At 42.4% G+C, this 25,616-nt stretch overlaps 1 protein-coding gene across 1 annotated transcript in view; it reads right to left on the bottom strand.

Moving 5' to 3' along the window:
* LOC145417781 (uncharacterized) overlaps window positions 1–25,616 on the bottom strand; it is an 80,904-nt gene that overhangs the window by 15,564 nt on the left and 39,724 nt on the right. The window contains exon 3 of the mRNA XM_080286388.1: window positions 21,770–21,914. Within this exon, the coding sequence (XP_080142514.1) occupies window positions 21,770–21,914 (145 nt within the window). The remainder of the gene's footprint in view (window positions 1–21,769; window positions 21,915–25,616) is intronic.

Raw genomic sequence — 25,616 nt, forward strand, 5'->3', positions numbered from 1 at the left:
GACCCACTAAATACAGTAAGTGCTATAATGCTACACTAAGCACCAGAAATACACAAAGGCATGGTTAAGTTAATAGAAAGTGATGATATGGACACAAAAAGGGGGAATATTTAATATGTTATTAGGTAAATGTACTTCATCAAACCTTCAATCAGCCACTCACCTTGCCCCTAACTGATGACTTGCTGAGGTAAGTGTACGGTTTAGTTTAAGCTGCAGCAAGACCTTACCAGTTCACTTTTTATTCTTAAAGTTTGTTTCCCACACTTTTCTGATTGTTTTTATGGCAATAAACGATGTTTACAACCCTCTACAACGCCAAAGAGATGGACGCCATCTTGTGGTGAACCAAAGACAGATGTACACCATTTTGTGGTGTGCCAAAGACAGATGGATGCCACCATAGAACATTGTTTTTGGAACAAAATTACCCCATCAGTGCTGATTTACCCAAACCTGTCCAAAATTTTTGTACATTTCCACCATAAAATGTGCACTTCCCCCCCCCACACCCAAAAAAAAAAATCTGCTTAAAAAATAAGCACAAAGATCGCAGTTTGGAATAGGACTAAGGGTTGACGTGATGGGCATGAAGGCCACCAACAGTCAGAAGCAAATCACTCTATGGTCCTATTACTTATTAAATAAAATGTCAATACTGTAATGCAACCTTAGGTGAATATGTATTATCATAAGCATTCTCTGGGCTAGATATGCACAGATACGGAGTACTGTACTGAGTGACTGCACCATGCCAGGCACATCAGCAAACTGTAACAGTCAGTTGATGGGCTCCTAGCAAACGTATGGCGGTGGGGAAAGATTTGTGTGTTTATTTCCATTTTAAATAAATAATTTAATGCAAAATTATACGATTTAATGTAAAGTTATCCTAACCTACCCGAACTTCCTTCATGCTATCTCAGCATGTTTAGTTAAGTTACCACTAGTTAGGTTTGGTTAGACTGGGCTATGTTATGGTTGTTAAATTAGACTGGGTTGGGTTGGGCTGGGCTGGGTTGGGTTGGGTTGGGCTGGGTTGGGTTGGGTTGGGTTGGGCTGGGTTGGGTTGGGCTGGGCTGGGCTGGGTTGGGTTGGGCTGGGCTGGGCTGGGTTGGGTTGGGCTGGGTTGGGTTGGGCTGGGCTGGGTTGGGTTGGGTTGGGTTAGGTTAGGTTGTTAGGTTAGGTTGTAATTTTTGGTTGAATTAGGTTATACTGTTTTGTTAGGTTAAACAATTTAGGCTAGGTAAGGCGAGCATATGAAAATGAAAGGTTAGGTTTTTAAAAATAAATTCCAGTAGATTTCAGTAGGTTTTAGAAAGTCTGCCATTTCATTTGATAAACAAACACAAATGAATCAGGGTGAACACAGGAAAAAATCACCTGTAAATAATCCTGTACCACTACAAAAACTATTAGAATATTGTAGATAACAATCAGGGAGAAGTCAATCAGTAAGGTACTTCTGCTGCTTAAACTAATGACAAAGAATATGTGACCTTAAGTGGCTGCCTTGGATTAAAGAAAAAAAAAAAAGTAAAGAAAAAATTATTCATTCATTCATCATCTACAGTAATCTAGTGATGCCTCATGAGCAGCGTAGGAGCCCAAGGCTAGGCAAGTTGGTCCTGACATAAGATGAAAGTGACCAACCTCACTCATCCCTGAGTGACATTACATGACCAATAAACCCCAACCACCCCTTGGATATAAACGTGCACCGGCTCAGTCTGATTGGAGTCCCTTAATTACCCACCAAACCACCAGGCACCATAATTTGGTTATATGGTTACCACCAGCGTAGTAAATGGTTTCCTAGTGTGCAGGAAACCTTCTGTCTTGTCACTCAGTGTAGAGTCACCTGTAGACAGAAGGAACAGGAAAGAATGAAGGAAAGAAAGACAGGAGAGGAAGGATGGAAAAAAGAAAGGAAGAGACGAATGGGCAGGTACCTGTGAGCAGTACTACATCGAGTGACTGGATGGTGATTGCCCCCATCAACCACTACAGTATATATACATAAATACACATATAAATACATACATAAAAGTGTATCTTTAATGTACATTAAAAAAAAAAAAAAAAAGCTGATCAAACCAGTAGAGTATCTGATGTACACTACTCCTGTGCTTTTGAAATTACAGTATTTGAGCATTTTATCTATAATGATCTAAGTTGAGTGTTCATCTATATCTATCTATCTACTGCCAGACTCCTTCATCCTGTAATGGGTGGCCACTAACAAATTGCCTCCATGTCGCCGTGTCCCCTGCCATTTCACTGCTCTGCTCCTGGCTCACACACCACTCTCTGATACCTCCCCACTCCATCCCTCCATTTCATCCTTGGCCTCCCCCTCCCTCTCCCTCCCTCCACCTCACTCACATACACTCTCCTCATTAGTCTCTCACACTCCATCCACTCCACATGGCCAAACCACCTCAATGTATTTCTCCTAAAACTTTCTCTCACATCCACATCCACATCACAATGTTCCTTCACTTCCTCATTTGTCAGTCTGTCTCTCCATGTGACTCCACATGCTCCTCTCAAATAAGTTATTTCCACTGCTCTCACTCTTGACTTGTGTCCCTCCAGCAAGGTCCAAGCTTCACTTTCATACATAGTTGGTATCACAATGCTGTCACGCAATGACTTTTTTACTTTCATGTTCATTTTCCTGTTTCTTATCACTGCTTTCAAAGAACCAGCAATCCTTCTTCCTTGTTGTACCCTTTCAAGCACTTCACCCACTAAACTTCCATCCTTACTCACCACATTACCCAAGTACTTAAATGCACTCACATTTTCCATTTTCCCCTCATCCATCCTCACTGTACATTCAGTGACTTCATTTCTCTCAAAGACCATAACTTTACCCTTCCCAACGTTCACCTTTAGATTCCATTTCTTACACACTCTCCCAAACTCATTCACCATGCCTCGCAGTTCCCCTTTGTCTTCACTTAACAACACAGCACTGTACCATCTGCAAACAACAGTACAAGGAGTTTCCAAACACTGCCTCTCATTAGGGCCATTCCAACATCCACTGCCCTACCTTGTATCTCTTTTATAACCCCATCCATATACAGACTGAACAAGAAGATTTTATGTAGTACAAAAATGAGTACTGTACAGTATTATAAATTGTATGATTAAAAATGCAGCATTAGCATGCACCTGATCCCAGTTACTGCTGTTCATGACTTTGAGGTGTGGGGAATGTTTAATGAAACTCACCTTCAACACACAATAACAATGTCCCCCTCCCCCCAAAAGCACTAACATGCTATTATAGCGGGAGTGCTGATTTTCATCTCAGTGATAACAAAACCCGCCATAATCAAGTGCGTTATAACCAATGGATCACTATACTAGTATATGTACCTGTACTGCATTGTACCAATCATGTTAGCTCTCTTTCTGGTTTAAAATGCCTTTAACTTGAATTATGTGTGATTAACTGTGTGGCTTACTTTCACTACGCATGACTAATGAGGATGAGGATAATGACGATGATGATGCTGAGGATGATGATCCTGAGGATGATGATCCTGAGGATGATGATGATGATACATCACCATCATACCTGCTGTTAAAATGCAGCTAATACTGTATAACGGTCTGTTAGTGGAAGTACAATACATCTGATAACACGAATTATTGATACTGCATGTCACAATGTACGGAACTTCTGAGTACTTATGTTACCTGGCACTCCAGTTCAAAGTGCAAGTCTACAGTCACAACAAACACAACCAAGACATGCAAGTCCCATGTGTATTTACTAATTCAAACAACTTCCGGCCTACACACCAACATGATGAGTTATGCTAGTTAGCAAAATGATGCAAAGAGATGGTGTTAGTCTATGCCACACCATAAGAATATTCAATGCTGGACACTTCCGCAATCATTTCCACAACCGCTAATTCTGCGACTGCAGAAGTATGATTTCATTTGCGGATTTCCATTTGTGACAAATTTTATGCAAATTTGCGGTTTGGCATTTGCGGAAGTACCTCCACAAACGTAAACCTGCCTGCAAACGAGCCTGACCCCTGAGAACTTTGTGTGGTTTGTTTTTATGAAGGGCAACATGGACCTGCTCAAGATGAAGTTGTCTCAGCTGTTGGAGGAGTCTGACTGTGACTGAGGAGTACTGAGGAGGCTGGAGCTGAGGAACAGAGGTGGACTGGTGTGTCAACTTGTCGTTTCCCCCCCCCCCCAGACATAGGCTTCACAGCCCGCTATCAAGGCCCAACAGTCCTCCTACATACCATACACCTCTTCATGTCACCACTTCGGCATTAACACCCACCGTCCAAACTGAATACAAGCTAGGGCTGTCTCATACAGGACTGGTGTATTGGTATTAGCGGGGGTATTTTTACAACATGTCGGCGGGACTTCTGGTAGATCAGTAAAGCTTGATTTAATGAAATTCAAATCCTTAAACTGTTCCCTGCCCCAGCGGGAATTTGAACCTGGGTCCATTAGAACGGTAGGCCACCTCTCTACTGATTGAGCCACCTCTCTACCAATTAAGCTGTGAAGTGTAATGATTTAATTCATTTATTTACAATAGTGAATGATTTACTCTTGTTTTGTTGTAAAATGTCTAATATACTAATATAACCATATTTAAAATATATATTTTAGTTTTACTATAAATATAACTTTATTTATCCCAATCAGTACTACAGTACTACAATTTCCAAACTTCATAGTCACCTATTGTTAGTCAGAATAATCAAAAATATAATTGTAGTGGATGAGTAACTAGAGATGACTGTTAACCCCTTGATTACAAAAAATATAATCCTAAACTTAATAAAATCCTCTAATGGTATCCAGAATAAAATGAAACTGATGCCATGGTACTGAAAGGGATACAAATGGTTGGCGTTTGCATTTGCATTTGCGGAACCGCAAATTTCAAGTAGTTTGCAGATTTGCAGTTGCGGATGGCAATGGTCTGAGTTTGCAGATTTGTGTTTGCGGAAGTGAATTTTCATCCGCGGTACCCAGCTCTGAGAGAATTACTGGTTAATTGTCAAACATAAGGAGAGTTGATTACAGTAACCGGAATAACAACTAACTAAAAAAACAAACAATAAGCCTCGGACAAGGACTGACCAAACAATGACGACCAAGGACCGGACAAAGGACTTTGTAATTGGAACCTGGAATGTAAGGGGAGCGAATGATGAGGTGAAAGAGAGAGAGATTGTCCAGGTGCTTGAGGATGCGAAAGTGGATGTATGTGGAATAACTGAAACAAAATGGAGAGGAGAAAGTGTGAGAGAATGGGAGTATGGATGGGGTATATGTGCAGGAGTAGGTGAGAATGAGAGGGCAAAGGAAGGAGTATGTATAGTTGTGAGTAAAAGATGGAAGAGGAGCATAAGACAGTATGGATCAGTTGGGTCAAGGATTGTGTGGGTAAAGTTGAAAGTTGGAATACAAATGTGGGCGATTGTGTGTGTGTATGTGCCAACGCAAGATCGTGCTAGAAGAGTGAGAGAAGAGTTCTGGACAAATGTAGAAGTGTGCATGGAAATGTTTGGAAGGAATGAGAGAGTGTTTTTGATTGGTGGTATGAATGGTAAAGTTGGGAATGTGAAGGTGGATGGAATAGTTGGTGAGTGGGGTGTGCCTGCTGAGATAGATGAGAATGGGAGTGCGTTAGTGGACATTTGTGCTGGGAGGGGGTTGGTGATAGCCAATACCCTCTTCAGGCACAAAATGATCTGCAGGTATACATGGCGAGTGATGAGAAGGGTGGGTGGTGAACTGAATGAATGGAAGGCAATGATTGATTATGTGTGTGTGGATGAAAGGATGCGAAGATGTGTAATGGATGCAAGAGTGTATAGGGGTTGGGGGAGTGGACTTTCTGACCACTACTTGGTGATGGCCAGAATTAAAGTTCAAGTAAGTTGGAGAAATAGAAGAAGGGAAAGACGAGAGGAAGGAGTAGTTGCAAGGAGAGTAGAAAGGTTACAAGAGGATGAGAAGAAGGCAGAGTATAAGAGAGAAGTGGAGGAACGATTGGGCAAATATGAATTGGAGCAGATGGGAGACGTGGAAGGTGTGTGTAGAATATTTACAGAAGAAATATGTGCAGCATGTGATGTGGTGTGTGGAAGGAAGAGAAGACGGAGCGTGGTGGACTGATGAGGTGAAACAGGCTGTGGCACAAAAGAAGAAAGCATACAATGAATGGATGAGAAATAGGGGCGTGGAAGAAGTTGAGAGGCGGAAGAGAGTGTTATATGTAGAAAGAAAGAAAGAGGTGAAAAGATTAGTAAGAGAGAGTAAGAAGAGAGTGGATGAGGAATTTGGAAGAAATTTGAGTGTAAAGTGGAGGGACTGTAAGAAAATGTTCTGGAGAGAGGTGAAAAGAGTAAGACAGGGTGGAAGTGAAGTTAGCAGGGGAGTGAAAGATAAAAATGGTAGATTACTAGTGGAGAAGGGAGAAAAAGTGAGCAGATGGAGAGAACACTTTAAGGAATTGTTGAACGTAGAGGATGGAAGTAATGCGAGTATAAGTGGCTGGGGAATGGCTGGGAGAAGGAGGGAGGTGAGAAGACAGGAAGAAATCAGTAGGATAGAAGTGGTGGAAGCAATGAAGAAAGTTAAATCAGGGAAAGCCCCAGGAATTGATGGAGTGTGTGGTGAAATGCTGAAGCATGGGGGAGAGATAGTAATAGAATGGATGTGGAAGATGTGCAGATTGGCCTGGGAGGAAGGTAGAGTCCCGGAGGATTGGAAGTCAGGTATAATTATTCCCTTGTACAAAGGAAAAGGGGAAAAAGAAGTGTGTGGTAATCATGGGGGCATTTGTCTTCTTAGTATAATAGGAAAAGTGTATGGTAGAATACTTATTGACAGAGTTAGAGAAAGAACAGAGAAATTAGTTGGAGAAGAACAGGGAGGCTTTAGGAAGGGAAGAGGTTGTGTAGATCAGATATTCATTCTCAGATCTTTAGTGGAGAAGTTTCTAGAGAAGGGAAAGAAGTTGTATGCGGCTTTCATGGATTTGGAGAAAGCATATGACAGGGTGGATAGACAAGGATTGTGGAAAGTGTTAAGAATATATGGAGTAGATGGAAAGTTGTTGAATGCTGTGAAGAGTATGTACGATGGTGCAAAGGCTGCAGTGCGTGTGGATGGTGAACTAAGTGAATTTTTCTCTTTGAAGGTTGGGTTGAAACAGGGATGTGTCATGTCTCCATGGTTGTTCAATCTGTACATGGATGGGGTAATAAAAGAGGTACAAGGTAGGGTAGTGGATGTTGGAGTGGCCATGGTGAGAGAGGATAGTGTTTGGAAACTCCCTGTACTGTTGTTTGCAGATGATACTGTGTTGTTGAGTGAAGACGAAGGGGAGCTGCAAGGCTTGGTGGATGAGTTTGAGAGTGTGTGTAAGAAACAGAATCTAAAGGTGAATGTAGGGAAGAGTAAAGTGATGGTCTTTGAGAGAGGTGAAGTCAGTGAATGTACAGCGAGGTTGGATGGTGAGGAATTGGAAAATGTGAGTACGTTTAAGTACTTGGGTAATGTGATGAGTAAGGATGGAGGTTTGGAGGGTGAAGTGCTTGAAAGGGTACAGCAGGGAAGAAAGGTTGCTGGTTCCTTGAAAGCAGTGATAAGAAACAGGGAAGTGAGCATGGAAGTGAAAAAGTTACTACATGACAGTATTGTGATACCAACTCTAACGTACGGAAGTGAAGCTTGGACGTTGTTGGAAGGACACAAGTCAAGAGTGAGAGCAGTGTAAATGAGTTATTTAAGAGGAGCCTGTGGAGTCACATGGAGAGACAGGCTGACGAATGAGGATATAAAGGAGCATTGTGGTGTTGATGTGGATGTGATAGGAAGCATTATGAGGAACACACTGAGGTGGTTTGGCCATGTGGAGAGGATGGAGGGTGAAAGACTGACAAAGAGAGTGTATGTGAGTGAGGTGGAGGGGGAGGCCGAGGATGAGATGGAGGGATGGGGTGGAGAGGTATATGAGAGAGGGGGGTGTGACCTGGGAGCAGGGGAGTGAAATGGCGGGGGACAGGGCGACTTGGAGGCGATTTGTTTGTGGCCACCCCAAACGGGATTGAGGCATCTGGCAATAGATAGATAGATAGATGCAGCCTGAATCTCTAGTAGTGAACTCTGGACATCTGGATCTAACAAACTACAGTGCATGTGCTGACACCACCATCCCTACTCCCATACAAATACATCAGATACAGTAACACTACAGATGATGGCAAGTACAGCTGTACCCACCACACAACACATAATGTCACACTGTACTCTGCTGACACAACTGACAACACAATATATCCAGTGCTATGGATCAGATCCACCTCACCCTGCTCACTCTAAGTCGATCATGAGATTGTCCAACAATAAGTATAAAATGCCGCAATTCATGACCAGAGCAGAAATCATATCATTAATGATACAATGCAATAGAATAGAAGAGCAAAAAACTTCTATTCACAGATGTTTCATCAGTATTTATAGTACATTCTCACAAATGGTCACACAAGGGAATATATAGCCCAATATCTTTTGTGGTCACCTAGTTTTATGAGCAGGAATATGCACAGATATGCCTCATTTGAATAACACAAGGCATCTGCCTATACTGCACAAGGAAGTTAATAATGATCCCACCAAAGTGAAGATCTGTAATTATCACATGCCTGAGAAATTATACAGGTCCCAGAATATATAATGTTTTGATTTAAAAAAAAAAATTGCTAACAGCCATCCCCATACTACACCAATGCCTTCAAGACGTAGAGGACTAAGGTGAGGTTACCACAGTCCAGACTATTATTTATTGCAATCCCATCAATCTGATGACATTTTCTAAGCTATTCCTCCTACATCTAGGCAATTTTGTCAAGCTTTGGAGAGGTCATCTAAACATGGCATTTGAAAGTATCCATTAATTACTTTTTAACTTCACTTTTTCCACTGAAGTTAAACAAATGTGTGAAAGTAGTAAAAAGGTATTAACAACAGTCCTAAGCTCCTAGCAGCATCAAAAAGGAAGAAATCCAGTCATCTTTGTGATATGTGAACTGTTATACAGAGGGTATGGTTGCCATTTTGACCAGAAGGCAGTCTTATTTTTACACAGGGTATGGCTGTCATTCTGACAAGTGTATTCTATCAGAAGACAATGTCTTAACCCCCAACTGATGTTTACAAACACCTCTACATTTCAGCTAAGCCTTCATCACCACAGTTGATACTGTATATCATTCTGAGCAAAACAACACTCCAGTTTCACCATGACCAGAACATTAACCTGCAGAAGTGTGAAGTAAGTTGACTAACAGCATGTATGCTATTGCTGTTGTTGCACAATCTAGGCTTGCCTGACTTAGTTGACCCATCACTTGCAGGCAAGCAGCTGCTCATGAAGGGGTCATGCCACAGGTTCCCTACATGCTGATGTTGTTGATGTCTAAATGTGGCATGTGTTGTGCAGTGCTCCATAATGTGTGTTATGTTGTAAGGCTTATTCTACAAGCAAGGGAGGTGTCCTATGTGGTTTCACCTAACCCAAATCTAAGCTGGTGACTGAGGAGAGGGCTGGATGATAAGCTGATCTAAGCCCAGCTAGGTGAACTCGATCAGCTCTATTTAAGGATACCTCTAATGAATACTGTAGTATAGTGTTCTGATCAAGGTGTTTTATTGCCCTGCACATGAAATGAGCATGTAGGCATTTCTTCATTCATTGTGTTGGAAAGTCTGGAGGTAGAATGCTGCTGAAGAAGATTTGGTAATGTCTGCAAATTGAGAGCCCTATGCACCTAACTGTGTTGTATGGTTCGGTCCTATAATGGTAGGGACGCTGTGTGTTAGCACAGGCTGCCATGTAGACCTTTGTGTCCCTATCAAAATATCCTTGAATAGGGAGGACTTTTGTTTCAAAGTGTAAGTAAGCTGTGGGAGTGGCACTGGGGCAACCAAAGATGATGCATAGAGCATTGTTCTGTATGGTCTGCAAGGTGTTGCAGTGGATGTTAGGATGAAAGCCCATGTCAGGGAGGCACAGGACATCAATTATCTGATATATTGTTTGTAGCATATGGACAGTTGCAGTGCAGGAAGCGTTTCTTTTTGTTGCTCAATGTCTGTCCCTGCAAGTGCCCTAAAAACATTAAGTATGGAGGTGCATGCGCTGCCTCTCTATGTATGTCTCGTATGTGGTCTTTGAAGTTTTGTTTTTGTTTTCAAAGGCTCTAACATGCTTGCATGTATCAGCCTTGGTCACTTAATGGCGGCTCTCCATGCTGTTCGATCTATGGCAGCCTCCCTGTTCAGTCCCTTAACCCCGAGGTCACACTTAACCCATGGATTGTGCAATTACCCTTTTTATCCCACCCTGTGGCACGCAAAAATGAAGATTTTTTTTTTTCTTTATGATAAACTTGTAGATAAACATCCAGGGCATCATCTTGTAAAAAAGAAAAAAAAAAAAAAAATCTCTCTCTCCATCTTTGCGTAGGGCCATGCATAGTAAGCTTATGTAAGGGGAGTAGTGAAAAAATTAATTAAAATTTTTTTTTTTTTATAATCTTGAAGATAAACATCAAGGGCATCATCTGGTGAAGAGAAAAATCTCTCTCTCTCTCTCTCTCTCTGTCTTTGCGTAGTGCCATGCGTAAGTTTGTGTAGGAGTGGAGTTGTTAGCTGTGGTGCACAGCCAACACAGCCTGAGTTGTGGCTCGCAACGTGACGCTACCCAGCCTCCACGGGTTAATGACCTCAACTCACATCTTTTTTGGTCTACCCCTTGCAACTCCATCCCCAATATTAACACTTCTCACTCTCTGCACCCACTTAACATCCCCCATCCTCTCCACACGCCCGAACCACCTCAATCTACCTCTCCTCATCACAACACCAATACACTCCAGTCCCATCCTACCTCTCAACTTCTCCATCACAAACCCAGGCCCCCCCAAGGCCTTGCATGCAGGGATGCACTGCACATCCACCTAATCATTGTCATTTCTGTACGTTTGAGCCTGTGAATATCCTCTTCCTTTACTGCTCAGGTCTCACTACCATACAGTATTACACTCGTAACACATGCTGCATATAAAGATCCCTTAGCACATAGGGAGAGCCCTCTCAATGTCAAGAAAGGCAACAGCTCCCTGAACATCTTCCAACCACTTCTCATCCTAGCCACAGAGCTAGCTCCAGCCCCACCTTCAGCACGTAACATGTCTCCCAAATAACAAAACTCTTCCACACACTCAAGAGACTCACCAGCAAGTTCAATCCTTTCACGCATTATGCACCCACTTATCACAAACATTGCACAAGATGGAATTACTTCCCACACCCTTGTGGCAAACTGCTCATGGCCACTCTCCCTCTTCTTTGACAGTACTGCCACCAATCCTAGATATCATCATATATCACTCCATGGATTTAGTGGATGTGTGTGTGTGTGGTGCAACTGTGCTCATGTCTGTCGCTGGCAATGAGTGTGGAGGTGGATTTGGATGGAACAATCATCAGCCAGTTGTCCCTAACTCTGTCCTGAAATCTTGATGCAGTGTACAGGCTGTGTCTGCAATGTGGTATGTGGATGTTATGGTAATGTCATCTGCATATAAGGCATTATCTGCATATGAGGCAATGTTTGTGGGCAGTTGGGGTGTGGCAGCATCATGCATACAGTAAACAGTCTAGGCTGAAAAGAACAGGTGAAAGAACGGAGGCCTATGGAGCTTCACTGTGGAAGTTTCGTGTTCTTGATTACTTGCCCTGGAGTATATCATGTGCTTGTCTACTGGATAAGGTGTTGGCAGGCCTGCATTTGTTACTGTTCTCCATGTTTGTTTTGTAGATTTTGGTGAACAGTTTGTGTCGGTGAATGGCAACAAAGGCTTTACTATTGTTCACTGTTATAAGAAAGTGTACAGTATGTTTCGTGGGTCTTGTGATGTTTATGTCATCAGATGTGTGGTTGTGAGAGGTTGATTTTTTTTTTTTTTTTTTTTTTTATGCAAGGAAAAAGGAGCCAAAGGCCAGGAGCCTGCAAACTGCTCCCTCCAAGAAAACACAAAAACAAGATATGTTGTGTGAGAGCAAGGGGAACATGATGTACAACTTTGTTAAAAATTAGGCATTCAGTTACCTTGGATGGTGTGCTAAGTAGTGTTATGGGTCTGTATGAAAATAGGTGTGCTGAGTCACTGTTTGATTTAAATATAGTGATAACTGTTCAATGTTTCCAAATGTTGGGAATGCTACAATATATGTTTGAGTAGCTACTGATGTTTGTGTTCCTAAATGTTTCAGGTTTAAGCTGATGATGCCATCCAGCCTTGTGCTCGTGGAGTTCCCTGTTTTCTTGATAATGTTATGCATCTTCTGGGGTGAAGGAGTTTACATTGAGTGGAAAGGACTGCCTTTGCATAGAAGATTGTTGTTCAGATTTAATGTGGTCCACAAGTAGGTCTGCTTGTTCTTTGTAAGAAGGAATGTGTTGGGTGTTGGAAGTAATAGTGGCAAGGGAATACGAGGTGCATGTTCATGATTCAATGATACTGTCACATGTTTTGTAGAGCCGGGTGAAGTCTGTGGAGTGACTTAGTGTTGTTATAAAGGCTTGCCAGCTTTCTTTTCATTGTGCTAATTATGTTGTCAGTTTCATTCCTTGTGCTAATTTTGTTGTCAATTTCATTCTTTAATTGCTGAGCCTTGTAATGGTGTCTTCTGTGTCCAGGAAAGGAGCTGTGTTTGAATGAATCACATTGTATTATGATGCAAGCAATCTCTAGTGTAAAATGTGAGTTGTACAGTCATTTTGAAATACAACTGTTCGCTATGTGATAAATTGCAACGAAGATCTACCCTTTTTCAGAATAATGATTAAAAAACTAACTGCAATTTTGCCAATATTCTGCCTCTGAGAATCTCATGCAGACATGGTGATAAATGCAAAAACAGTCAGCTAAGCCAACATGGCCACCCAGCATTTACATGAGCAGAACCCCCATCTCAGGTCTGCACAAGCAGTGGCCTTCATGCCAACCCTTTGAGTCTCGCTCAACCACTCGCTCCTGTGTCCCACACCTGTCATCATCTCCTTTGCATTCTCAGTTACATAACCTTCTCACTTGCATAAGACCATCACAACACCCTATCACCAAGTTATGGTGCAAGTACACTACGAATTGTGCTACGTGCAATGCGTGATTAAACTGAGAGAGAACTTTTGGTGTGTGAAATAAGTAAAACTCTGAACTTGGAAATCATGTCTGATGCTACTCTCAGTGGAAAACATGGTGCTACCGAGGGCAAATCTAAATGTGCAAAGTGTAGCTCCTCCCCTGATGTGAAATTAGATATTGTTAGGTGCCATAAGGAGGGGCAAGGGCCAAGTATGATTGCAAATGCCCTACAGCTGCTACAGTCCATGGTCTCAACACTTTCGCCCATTTTGTCTGTTTATAAAGGCTTCAATATGCTTGCATGTGTTGGCCTTGGTCACCTAATGGTGATAAAAGAAATCTATCTATCTATCTATCTATTGCCAGACGCCTCAATCCTGTTTGGGGTGGCCACAAACAAATCGCCTCCAAGTCGCCCTGTCCCCCACCATTTCACTGCCCTGCTCCCAACTCACACCCCCCTCTCTCATATACCTCTCCACCCCATCCCTCCATCTCATCCTCAGCCTCCCCCTCCCTCTTCCCCCCTCCACCTCACTCACATACACTCTCTTCGTCAGTCTTTCACCCTCCATCCTCTCCACATGGCCAAACCACCTCAGTGTGTTCCTCCTAACATTTCCTATCACATCCACATCCACACCACAACACTCCTTTATATCCTCATTCGTCAGCCTGTCTCTCCATGTGACTCCACAGGCTCCTCTTAAATAACTCATTTCCACTGCTCTCACTCTTGACTTGTGTCCTTCCAACAATGTCCAAGCTTCACTTCCGTACGTTAGAGTTGGTATCACAATACTGTCATGTAGTAACTTTTTCACTTCCATGCTCACTTCCCTGTTTCTTATCACTGCTTTCAAAGAGCCAGCAACCTTTCTTCCCTGCTGTACCCTTTCAAGCACTTCACCCTCCAAACCTCCATCCTTACTCATCACACTACCCAAGTACTTAAACGTACTCACATTTTCCAATTCCTCACCATCCTACCTCGCTGTACATTCACTAACTTCACCTCTCTCAAAGACTATCACTTTACTCTTCCCTACATTCACCTTTAGATTCCGTTTCTTACACACACTATCAAACTCATCCACCAAGCCTTGCAGCTCCCCTTCGTCTTCACTCAACAACACAGTATCATCTGCAAACAACAGTACAGGGAGTTTCCAAACACTATCCTCTCTCACCAGGGCCACTCCAACATCCACTACCTTACCTTGTACCTCTTTTATTATTAATAGAAATCAGAGGCTGTAATTACGGCATCACACAAAGTACCTTTCTTGACTGAAAAACATCTAACCAGAGCAAGGGAGCCTATCCTGCAGGAGATGGAGCATCTCATAGCTCTAAGGCTTATAACCTGAACTAAGCAACCTCTTCACAGCACCTTCATCTTCAGCAAGGCTCTCAATCTGTGGAAGGACCTCAAAGATAAGCCAGGTATGGAGGCCAAAGAGGAATTCAAAGCCAGCACAGGTTGGTTTGAGCAGTTTAAGGCCGCCTGTGCTGGCCTTAACCCCTTAAACGCGGATCATCTCGTTTGCGACGCTCGGCAAAAAGGACATAACGGCGGATCGTCGCATTTGCGATTCTAGTAAATTTTGAATAACCGCGGGCAAGCAGGCTCCAGTTGGTATTGTCTATCAGTACCACCACCCTTTAGCTACAATTAGCATACTTTACCTTTGTACTACTGACCTCAGTTGTTGCCAAGTATCGCGATTTTCCCCTGTCCCCCCCCCCCACGGCCCGGCCAGCCTGGCTGTGATACATGGCAGTGCTCTGAGTGCTCAGAACTGTAAATCTGTGCTCTCCTCTCACAAGCAGTTTATGCTAATAGGAAACGCTTGTTTCCCCAGTTGTAACAATATCTTTTTTTCTCACGGTTTGCCCCTGTTTAGCGTCAGTTTACCGCAGGCTTTCAAAGTGACATTATGGCGAGTTCTAGCTCTTCCGAGTCAGTGCAAGCGGTCGACAGGAACGAGAATAAAGTGGCGGGCGTAAGGCAGAATAAAAAGCGCGCCGTGGTGATCTTTTGGGAAGTAATATGATTGAAAATAATGTAGTATACATATTTTTAGCTGTGAAAATGGAAATGTTTGTTGAGTGACGGGAAGACCGCCGCCGCGGTGCATGTCGGCCGTACGCTCCGTTGATTTTAGCCTTATTTTCAGTGCTTATTGTACAAATACGGATTCCAAACTACCTTTACGTTGTAGTATAAAGTTTACTGTGACAGAATGAGGCTGTGGTAGAGGGGAAACCGGGTTGCTGGAGGTGTGAAAGTGAAGATTTGGTTACCCAACTTTGCAAGTTTCCACAAGTCCTTGGGTAGTCCATGAAGGCTCAACACCTGTCTCTGGAGAAAGCTGAATGTAAGTACTATCTGCCATACCAAGTATAATGTTCTAGGGTTAATCTCTGATTTTTGGCTAATATTTCCTACAGGTACTCAGACCACGATACAACCCCGCCACTCGGGGGGGGGGGTCGACTGTTCACGGCCGCGTTTAAGGGGTTAAGCATGTGACCATGCATGAAAGGCTGCTAAAATACACCACATGGTGACTGAAGCCTTACCAGCACAGCTGAAGGCATTTATAGAGATGAGAGGATACTTTCCAAAACAGGTCTTAAATTTCAATGAGACAGGACTGTTTTCGAAACTGATATCAAGAAAGACATGCAGTATCAGCAAGGATGACTGACATGCACCAAGGTTCAAGGCAGCCAAGGACTGCCCCACCCTCTTCCTTGGTGCCAATGCAAAGGAGGACCTGAAGCTCAAACCACTTCCAGTATACCACTGGGAGAACCAGGTGCTGGCAGGGTCTGAACAGGAGAACCTTGGGGTTATTTGGAAGAATAACCCCAGGGCCTGGCTGACCTCCACACTCTGCTAATCGTATATTGCAGAATACCTGTCCCCCTGCCTGTGTGAATATGGCAGCAGGAGCAACCTTGCCAACTGTTTCCTCCTGCTAACTGACAATACTCTGAGCCACCCTGAGGGCATGGAGGGCTGGGTGGATGATATCTAAGTGGTGCACCTGCCCCACCACCGCCAATCAACACAATATCACTGCTCTAGCCGATGGATCAGGACATCACTGCAACCTTCAAGGCATACTACTTCCGCTGCACCATGGAACAGATGGTGAGGGTGAGTGATTCTGGGGCATGCAACACCATGCAGCAGTTTTGGAGGATGTGCAACATTAGGCATGCCACTGACAATATAATGATGGTGTGGAAGGAGGTGCCACCGAGCACGGTGAACACCATCTGGTGCAAAGTGCTGCCAGGTGTGTTTATTACTTCACGGGATTCCCAGCAGTGGACAACATTTGTTGAGACATCCTCGACTTCTCTTAAGAGGTGGGATTTGGGGAGGTTAACAAGGAAGATGTGCAAGAAGTCCTGGACAACCGCACTAAGCAGCAGTTCACCGAGGAGCTCACTGGGATCAGGGAATGGATGGGAGGCACAGGAAGGTGGCGAGGATGACAGCAACAATGGCACCTTCATGTTCTCAGTATGAAAATCTTGATGGAGTTCCTAGCGATTAACATACTAGGGCATTGCATTCAAACAGGACAAGGACCCAAACCCAGCAAGGAGTGATGTGTCAACACACAGCATCAAACAACACTTGAAGGCATACAGGAAACTCTTGGCAACTAAGAAAAGGCAGCATGGCCGACAACCATCACTTCCTCCTCCTCCCCTGCCAGCAGCATCGAGGAAGAGCCAAGACCATCAGCAAGTGGTGTACAAATGCAACGTTCTACATCACCTGCCTCTATCATGTCTGCCTCATCTTCATCTGCACCTGGCATACCCGTATGCCACACTGCCACACACTCCCCTGACCTCACTGCTCCGTTCTCCATAAGCGCTACTTCATCGCTCTCCATCAGCCTCCGCGCATCCCTCTCTCTTGGCCTCATTATATTGCTCTCCCCATCTCTCTTCACCTCCTCCTTAAGATCTGTAGTGATCATCCACGCCCTCCAGCTGTACCCCAGCCTCGAGCAGGACCTTTGGTGATGACAGAGACCAATCTAGGACAAATTTCAGGTTGGCAGCAACCTGTTAAACTGCATTGAGTATGTTATATTCTGTAATATGCCTGTCAGTGTTGGTAACGGGTATGTTATTGCTGTGCTGGTGTCATTCACTTTCCTTGGTAAATTTGTCTAGTCTGCTTCTTGTAGTTTACTGCTATGTGTGAGCACTCTGGTTTCTTGTGGTGATTATGACAAGGAGCAGAACTAAAGGGAGTTTGGATTCAGTCCTCCAGGTGGTGGTGTGTAAAAGTGTGGGCAAGCAGAAAGTGATATATAAGATGGAGTGAGAGTGGTGTGCATGGTGTGGTATGTAGGTGCATTGTGATGTCTTAATAGGAACGTACTGTACTGTAAATGCTGTTGAATTGTGATGCAACGTCAGAACCTCAGCAGCAGTTTTGAATGTGTTCATACCAAGCAATGTTCTTAACATTATGGTACCCTGCAATGGCAGAATTAAGGTGTGTTATGGGGATGAGTTATGTTGTTTTGTACTGGTATAGTGTGGAAGGTGTCTGGGAATCTAACTGTTAAAAATGCTGATTTCTTGTTTGTGACCAGAGCTAACAGTGAATGTTTTAATGTGATGTCATTCTAGAAAAGTGGCTGTGTTGTCTGTTGTGCCTTTGTAGAGGACTGATTTGTGATGCAAGTGATGAGGTCTTTTTCCTAGTTCTGTCTGTGCAGATGTGTGACTAGTGTGTGATGTGTGGAGTCTTGCATGTACATGTAAGCTCTGTTTCTAGTACTAATGTTAAGTGTATGTTCTGTTTGTGAAGAAAGTCTTCAATTAGTGGTCTTTTGAAGCACAGGTAAATGACATAAAGTTGTAAAATGCTTATGTTGCATGCAAGCATGTTGGAGTCTTTATAAAAGAAATGAATAAATGTCTGAGGCAGTGACAATCTAGCGTGGGTTAATGTTGGAGACGTCTGTGGGCAGGAGATGAGTTGTGGTGGTAGTGGCTGTGTGAGTAGGGTGGTTGTTGGGAAAGGGGTGGGGGGATTGTTTTTGGTCTAACTGGAGTATCTGTTGATGGGCTGACCTTCCCACATACCCGTGTGTTGCAATGTTGTCTGATATATGTAAGCATAGTTCATGTGGTGTTGATACATTCTCTGCAAGAAATGCACTGAAAACATCTGCAAGTTCATTTAGTGCTTATGATGTGTAGGAAGCAAACTGGACAAATGTACTGTGTTTGGGACACATGATTGCTCTCAATGTCTCTGGCAAGTGTGAAGAGGAGGGGGAAGACTGCCAGAGAAGTTTCTCTTTGTGTACAAAATGACAAAGCGAGCAGCTGCCCACATGTGGGAGACGACGGCCTGCCAGGCCACCCGCAAACCTCCTCGCAGGACACTGGCTAGGATGGGGAGGCTCTGTTTTCAGACTGGAGTCGCAGCTGCTCCTCCCTGCTTGGGGCGCACAGCTCCACCATGGGCAGGCACTCCTCTGGTGCCAATTATATCTATATAAATATTACAGCTAATACAGTAATCCCCCAGTAATACGATGCTGCATTACCAAACAAACTTGACCATTACACCCTACTACAAGCCATCCCCTCCTGACATCCACCCATCACAGGTGTATCTAAACAGAGGTGATCGTGTTCACCTAGCTAGACTTGGCACAGAACATCATCCAGCTGTCCTCAGCTACCAGCTCAGATGTGGGTTGGGTGGAAACACAAAAGACACGTGCCCATCTTGTAGAATAAGCCCAAACAACATAACGCACATAATGGATCAGTGCACAGCACATGCCACACTGAGACGAAGACACAAAATCAACAGAGCAGGGAACCTGTGGGACAACCCAATAAGAGCATTTGCTTATCTGCGGTCAACAGGCCTGCTTGCTCAATGGACCAGGGTTGACCAACAACTACAATGTCACTACCCAAAAATGCAAAAATTTTGGCTGAATTAAAGCAATGTATCCATTTTTCTTGGCATTCATCAACAGCATGCAGGGAAACCAAATTTTTCAAACTGCTCATCACCCCCTGCCACCTATGTACCACAGATGATGTCAGACAAAAACAAACCACAGCCTGTCCACTCCACCTCAGTCACACACAGTAAGCCTTCTGGTGCAGGTGCATGCTAAGTTTGTCATGAAGTTTGTGTACTTTGTTGCCAAACCAGAACTTTTGCAGGAGCTTTTGTAGCTTGTCCTTGTGCTAGTATGTGTGCTTGGTCCCCCCCTCCTACCAAGAGCACGAGGAAAGTCCCATCCTTCAAGAAGAAGCAGGAAATAAGTACTGCTAATTTTCATGGTAACCCACCATGGCATCTCCTCTACATCACTTACCACATAGGAATAATCAACGGAATATTCTACAGTACTATAGTGGAGTAAGTACAGTATACAACAGCTATATGCCCATTTACTGTAAAATACTGTGCTGTACTGTATGTCTTTCATTTATTGCATAACTTCATGTCTATTTTTTCTTTCAGCATGAATTACTTGACATACAGTATACAGTACTGCATGTACAGTACTGTGATGTAATACTGCACATAATGTACCATGAATTTTTATTAGAAAAACTCTACTTGGGGTTGTTTTTTCTATGTCTGGATAGTTATACAGTATAATATACAGTATTTAAGTTCTGTAAGGGTTGTACCACTGTAGAGGAGCTGGGTGGGATACTTATTATCTGAAATATGCATTAAACAACATGGTTTTGGTGGAATTATGACAGATAATCAAGGGGTTATGGTATTCTATTCACAAAACTATAAAGACCTTGGGGCACTGAATCAGCGGATGTCTTGAGAAAAGACAGAATTCCTTTCTCGCATACATTACATTCATTTTCCCTATGAACCTAGCAATGATACTGTAGTTTCATTTAACCTGTTTACTCAGATGAATATTTTTTTAGTTTAATCAGTTCATCCCTTGACAAACTACATCTTTTGAAAAGTCTCCCAAAGCTGAATAAAACCATCCCCAATACTGTAACAAAAATGAAATACATAATATGTCATCAACTGACGCGGTTAATCTTTATACAGTATAACCTGCAGGAGGAGATGATGGCAAAGAGGCTGGCCTGAACATACATCTTTGTCGACGCAAATTTTAATAAAATTTCACATTAATTAATTTCAAGACTTAGATAATTTTCTATTTAAACTTACTGCCTGTGAAAAATTATACTGTAATTCACATTATATTTTCCACATAACACTGAGTGTATTGCATATGAATGTTGCTGCTTCTGCTCATAAACTAAGTCAACAACTTGGATACATACTTTCTTGCAAATATTCAAGTAACAGTTATTTTGACTTAATGCTTTAGCATCTTCACAATTAAGAATAGTCTCAGAGGTAATTTTCTCTCATTCCATACAATTAAAATCATAAGCTTCTTAAAGAATCCCCATAGAGTAATTTCATATGTGCCAAACCCAATAAACTAAAAAACCATGATTAAACAAATACCTTTATCTACCCAGTGTTCCTGCTCAGAGTAGTGCCATGAAAATAACACAGAGTGCTCTATGGAGGGACAAAAAATGTGCCACATATCCAACATTCTGTATTCTATCCTCTGCTTTCTCAGTTTTAATTCTGGCGCATTCAGAGTTACTCCAAGAAGCAGGTCATATATACTGATTCCTGTCCATCAATTTATTTAATTGTGTTTTTCATTAAGTACCCCTCTCATATTCTCTTTGTATATTCTTTAAATATTATTTATTAAAATTTTATTAATCAAAATCCCCCCACTACCAACATAGTGGTCTGTTGATCATCACCTTACTACTGTTAGTGAGAGGAGTATCTAGCAAGATGATCAGAAATATCTATTCTCAACACTGCTACTAATAAGAATGCAAGGTCAGTAACATATCCAAGGTATTAGTATTTAATTACAACAATTTCAAGTAGTGAAATGATATGATGCATAAAAAACATAATAAATCAAATACTGCAGAGGAGAACCAAACTGTAATTAGTCACCTGCAACCCACCTGCTTGTTCCCACTGCCAGCCTACAGTACAGTACTTGGTACATTCTCTGTTACCACAGCACTACCACTCATATCAATCTGTGCCTTTATTTGACTCTGAGCTACCAGTAAGGTCAATATTAAACTATATTAGTAAATATGAACCCCATATCATACACCACAAAGTCACAGTCTGGCATTCCAGCAACCAAGATAGTCCCACAATATCAGCAGTTTCTTTCAATAAACAACCGTACAAATTTGCTACACATGCAAATGCACGTGTGTACGTGCATGTCCACACACACGCACTCATGCATGTGTGCACACATACACACACACACAGCTAACAATTGCAGTCAAAAGACTGTCATCTCTCCAACAAATCAGGTATTATTGTTGTTATTATTATTATTATTATTATTATTATTATTATTAATACACACACACACACACACACACACACACACACACACACACACACACACCTCAACTATCATCCCCATGTCTGCTTCTGGTTGGTCTAGAGAGGAAAGTTGGTGGCGTGGGCTGGGACAGCGGCCGAAGCGCAGCCTCATGAACCCTCCGTCCTCATTGGATGGTGGGGAGACAATGAAGTCATCAACCTCATACCTGTAGCGGGGGCAAGTGTTAACCACTGACACCCCAGTAGCTCTCTACAAATATAAAAGCTAAATAAGTCATAAATGAACCACTAGTGGTTACTTTTCTTGATCAACGAAAAAGTCCATACGACGGTCATTCCAAAGCTGGTGACATACATCACTCCAGAAATGTAAAACTGTATGAATGCATAACAGATCATTACAGTATACAGTACTGTCTTGCAATTTATTCAAAGGCAGTCATTCACACAAAATACTGTCTACTCTGTAAGCTCTTCACATACAAACACTGAACCACTTTTAAGCAGCATTAACTGTGCTGAATAAATTCTCTCCTTTCAAGAAAGGAAAGAGCTCAAACAGAATAGGATATACAGTATGACAATATCATACATGCGACAGCTTTAAATCTAGCTGAAGGTCTGCAAACAGTTAACCCATGGATTGCGCAATTACCTTTTTTTATCCCCCCCCCATGCACAAAAAATGAAAAAATATATATATATAGAGTTTGCTTATTATAAACCTGAAGATAAGCATCCAGGGCATCATCTAGAAAAAAAAAAATCTCTCTTTCTTCGTCTTTGCACAGCACCATGCGTAAGTTTGTGTAGGGGGTGGAGTAGTGAGCAGTAATGCACGGTCACTGGAAGGTTAGCACAGCTTGAGATGCGGCTCGCAACGCGGCGTTCCCAGCCTGAGCTGTGGCTAGCAATCCACAGGTTAAGAAAAAACAATGAATATATGATGCATACCTGAACAGCTTAATACTATTTAATAAAACTAAGGATTGGTCCTTGATATCACATGAATATATTAAGTCAGATCCACTGAATATTTCCATCCTTCAAAATCCAAACAACACTTCTTTTCCTATGCTATGTCTGCTAAGTAACATATGTAAAAACAGGACTAAAGTACAATACACTATACTGTGCTATACTGTATACTGTATTATAAAAAAATTACTACAGTACTCACAAACACTAACTGGTACAAGTATCTCTCAATTAATGATCTTTCAGTTCAAAACTTTGCTTCAACAATTATGATTCTGACACCATTTTCTGGTTAACAATAGGGTACCCAATTTTTAACCAACAGACGCCGGGCTATTAATACCGCCGTCATCCTCTCAGTTTGGCAAATTTTCCCAAAGTTGCTTGTTTTCAAACCTTAATATCTTGGAAAGTACAGCAGTTAGGGAAACGAATTAAAAACCATATTACTCACCAACTTCTCTTTTTGCGAATAAAAGCATCCCCAGTCTGTAAGTGGTCATGTCAATAAGTAAGAATAAGAAGATGATGACTAACTTTTGGCACTGGAAGTGGTATGTCTTCGTGTGTGTGCCCGGTCCCAACTCTGGCTTTGCTCTCAACATGACATCTTCTCCACTACAAGATAAACTAGACACACTGGCATCTAAGGTACATTCTATGGCACTATCATTGAGCCCTTTCATAGTATCCTTGGAAAGAGACTTGGCTGGGATGGATGAGGCAAGAAGTCTGCATGAGGGGGGGAATGGAATTGGATGAGAACTCAGAAAACATCATTCAGCACCTGGCTAAGTCACAGAGAAGACTGAGGTACACTAGCGTGAGGTGGCAAGAGTCTCTCCCTACCCTTTGGTGACGAGATCAAGTGGTGGCCACTTCAAACTATGGCGCAAAAACAATTGCAGTTCCTACCAACACCCGGCGGTGTCTATGCACCAATTTTGCATCAGTCCCAACCGACAACCAGTGGGAAGGAGTTAATGATGCCTTGGAGGGGTATAAATATAATTACAGTATTTTATTTTCATTATTTTTTTTCTAATGTAAAGTGAAAATAACTGAATGCTTTGAGCATGAAATTGATGTTGTGCTGCTTAGGGTAAATGCTACCACAGTATGGCCTGGTAAACCTATCATCACCCTACCTGAAATATAATATGGTACTTGAGGATTCTTTATCATTATGGTTTAGATTCATATTCAATTACACTGGCTTATACTGTCAGTACAGTATATGGTGTTTCAAGTGGTTATGAAATCTGGGTTGGTTTTAGATTTGAGTTAGGTTACCAACCTTTAAACCCATGGCAATGATCCCTACCAAACCCATGCTATAACATATTCCCTTGATGTTATATTGTTTAACGTAATTTTCAGCAACATAGCCCTTTACATTACCAATTTGTCGATGATAAGAACTGGGTATAAAAATACATTACATGGAAAAAACCCTTATCTTACTTCTGTTACTTATCATTACAATATTCACAAATTCATAGATGTCCTAAAGCAATGGTTCTCAACCAGAGGTAAATTTACCCCAGGAGATACATCTCATGGCTGGAGTTAAATATATCAATCCCAAAATGAAGTAATTTATATGAAATATTTACCAAATAAGTAAACTGACCGAGACCATGCAGCAGCAATGTTTCAACTTAAAGTTAGACAAGGATTGTGGAAAGTGTTAAGAATATATGGAGTGGATGGGAAGCTGTTGAATGCTGTGAGGAGTATGTACGATGGTGCGAAGGCTGCAGTGCGTGTGGATGGTGAACTAAGTGAATTTTTCCCTTTGAAAGTTGGTTTGAAACAGGGATGTGTCATGTCTCCATGGCTGTTCAATCTGTACATGGATGGGGTAATAAAAGAGGTACAAGGTAGGGTAGTGGATGTTGGAGTGGCCATGGTGAGAGAGGATAGTGTTTGGAAACTCCCTGTACTGTTGTTTGCAGATGATACTGTGTTGTTGAGTGAAGACGAAGGGGAGTTGCAAGGCTTGGTGGATGAGTTTGAGAGAGTGTGTAAGAAACGGAACCTAAAGGTGAATGTAGGGAAGAGTAAAGTGATGGTCTTTGAGAGAGGTGAAGTTAGTGAATGTACAGCGAGGTTGGATGGTGAGGAATTGGAAAATGTGAGTACGTTTAAGTATTTGGGTAGTGTGATGAGTAAGGATGGAGGTTTGGAGGGTGAAGTGCTTGAAAGGGTACAGCAGGGAAGAAAGGTTGCTGGTTCCTTGAAAGCAGTGATAAGAAACAGGGAAGTGAGCATGGAAGTGAAAAAGTTACTACATGACAGTATTGTGATACCAACTCTAACGTACGGAAGTGAAGCTTGGACATTGTTGGAAGGACACAAGTCAAGAGTGAGAGCAGTGGAAATGAGTTATTTAAGAGGAGCCTGTGGAGTCACGTGGAGAGACAGGCTGACGAATGAGGATATAAAGGAGCGTTGTGGTGTGGATGTGGATGTGATAGGAAGCGTTATGAGGAATACACTGAGGTGGTTTGGCCATGTGGAGAGGATGGAGGGTGAAAGACTGACGAAGAGAGTGTATGTGAGTGAGGTGGAGGGGGGAAGAGGGAGGGGGAGGCCGAGGATGAGATGGAGGGATGGGGTGGAGAGGTATATGAGAGAGGGGGGTGTGAGTTGGGAGCAGGGCAGTGAAATGGCGGGGGACAGGGCGACTTGGAGGCGATTTGTTTGTGGCCACCCCAAACGGGATTGAGGCGTCTGGCAATAGATAGATAGATATTTATATTTTTTCATTCTGACTGATATGAGTGAACTGTATTTTGTCTTTCTTTATCAAAGCAAATTTTTTAGTGCCTTGGTATTACAGGTATTTTACATCTTCATATTTTGTGCTTTATGTCTTTTACTCTGTGGAGGTTAGGGGGGAGGGGGGATAAAAGGCTGGTTACATC

The sequence above is a fragment of the Coenobita brevimanus genome, chromosome 111, assembly GCF_032717465.1.
Source record: "Coenobita brevimanus isolate Jiangsu-jjx chromosome 111, ASM3271746v2, whole genome shotgun sequence".
Classification (NCBI taxonomy): Eukaryota; Metazoa; Arthropoda; class Malacostraca; order Decapoda; family Coenobitidae; genus Coenobita; species Coenobita brevimanus.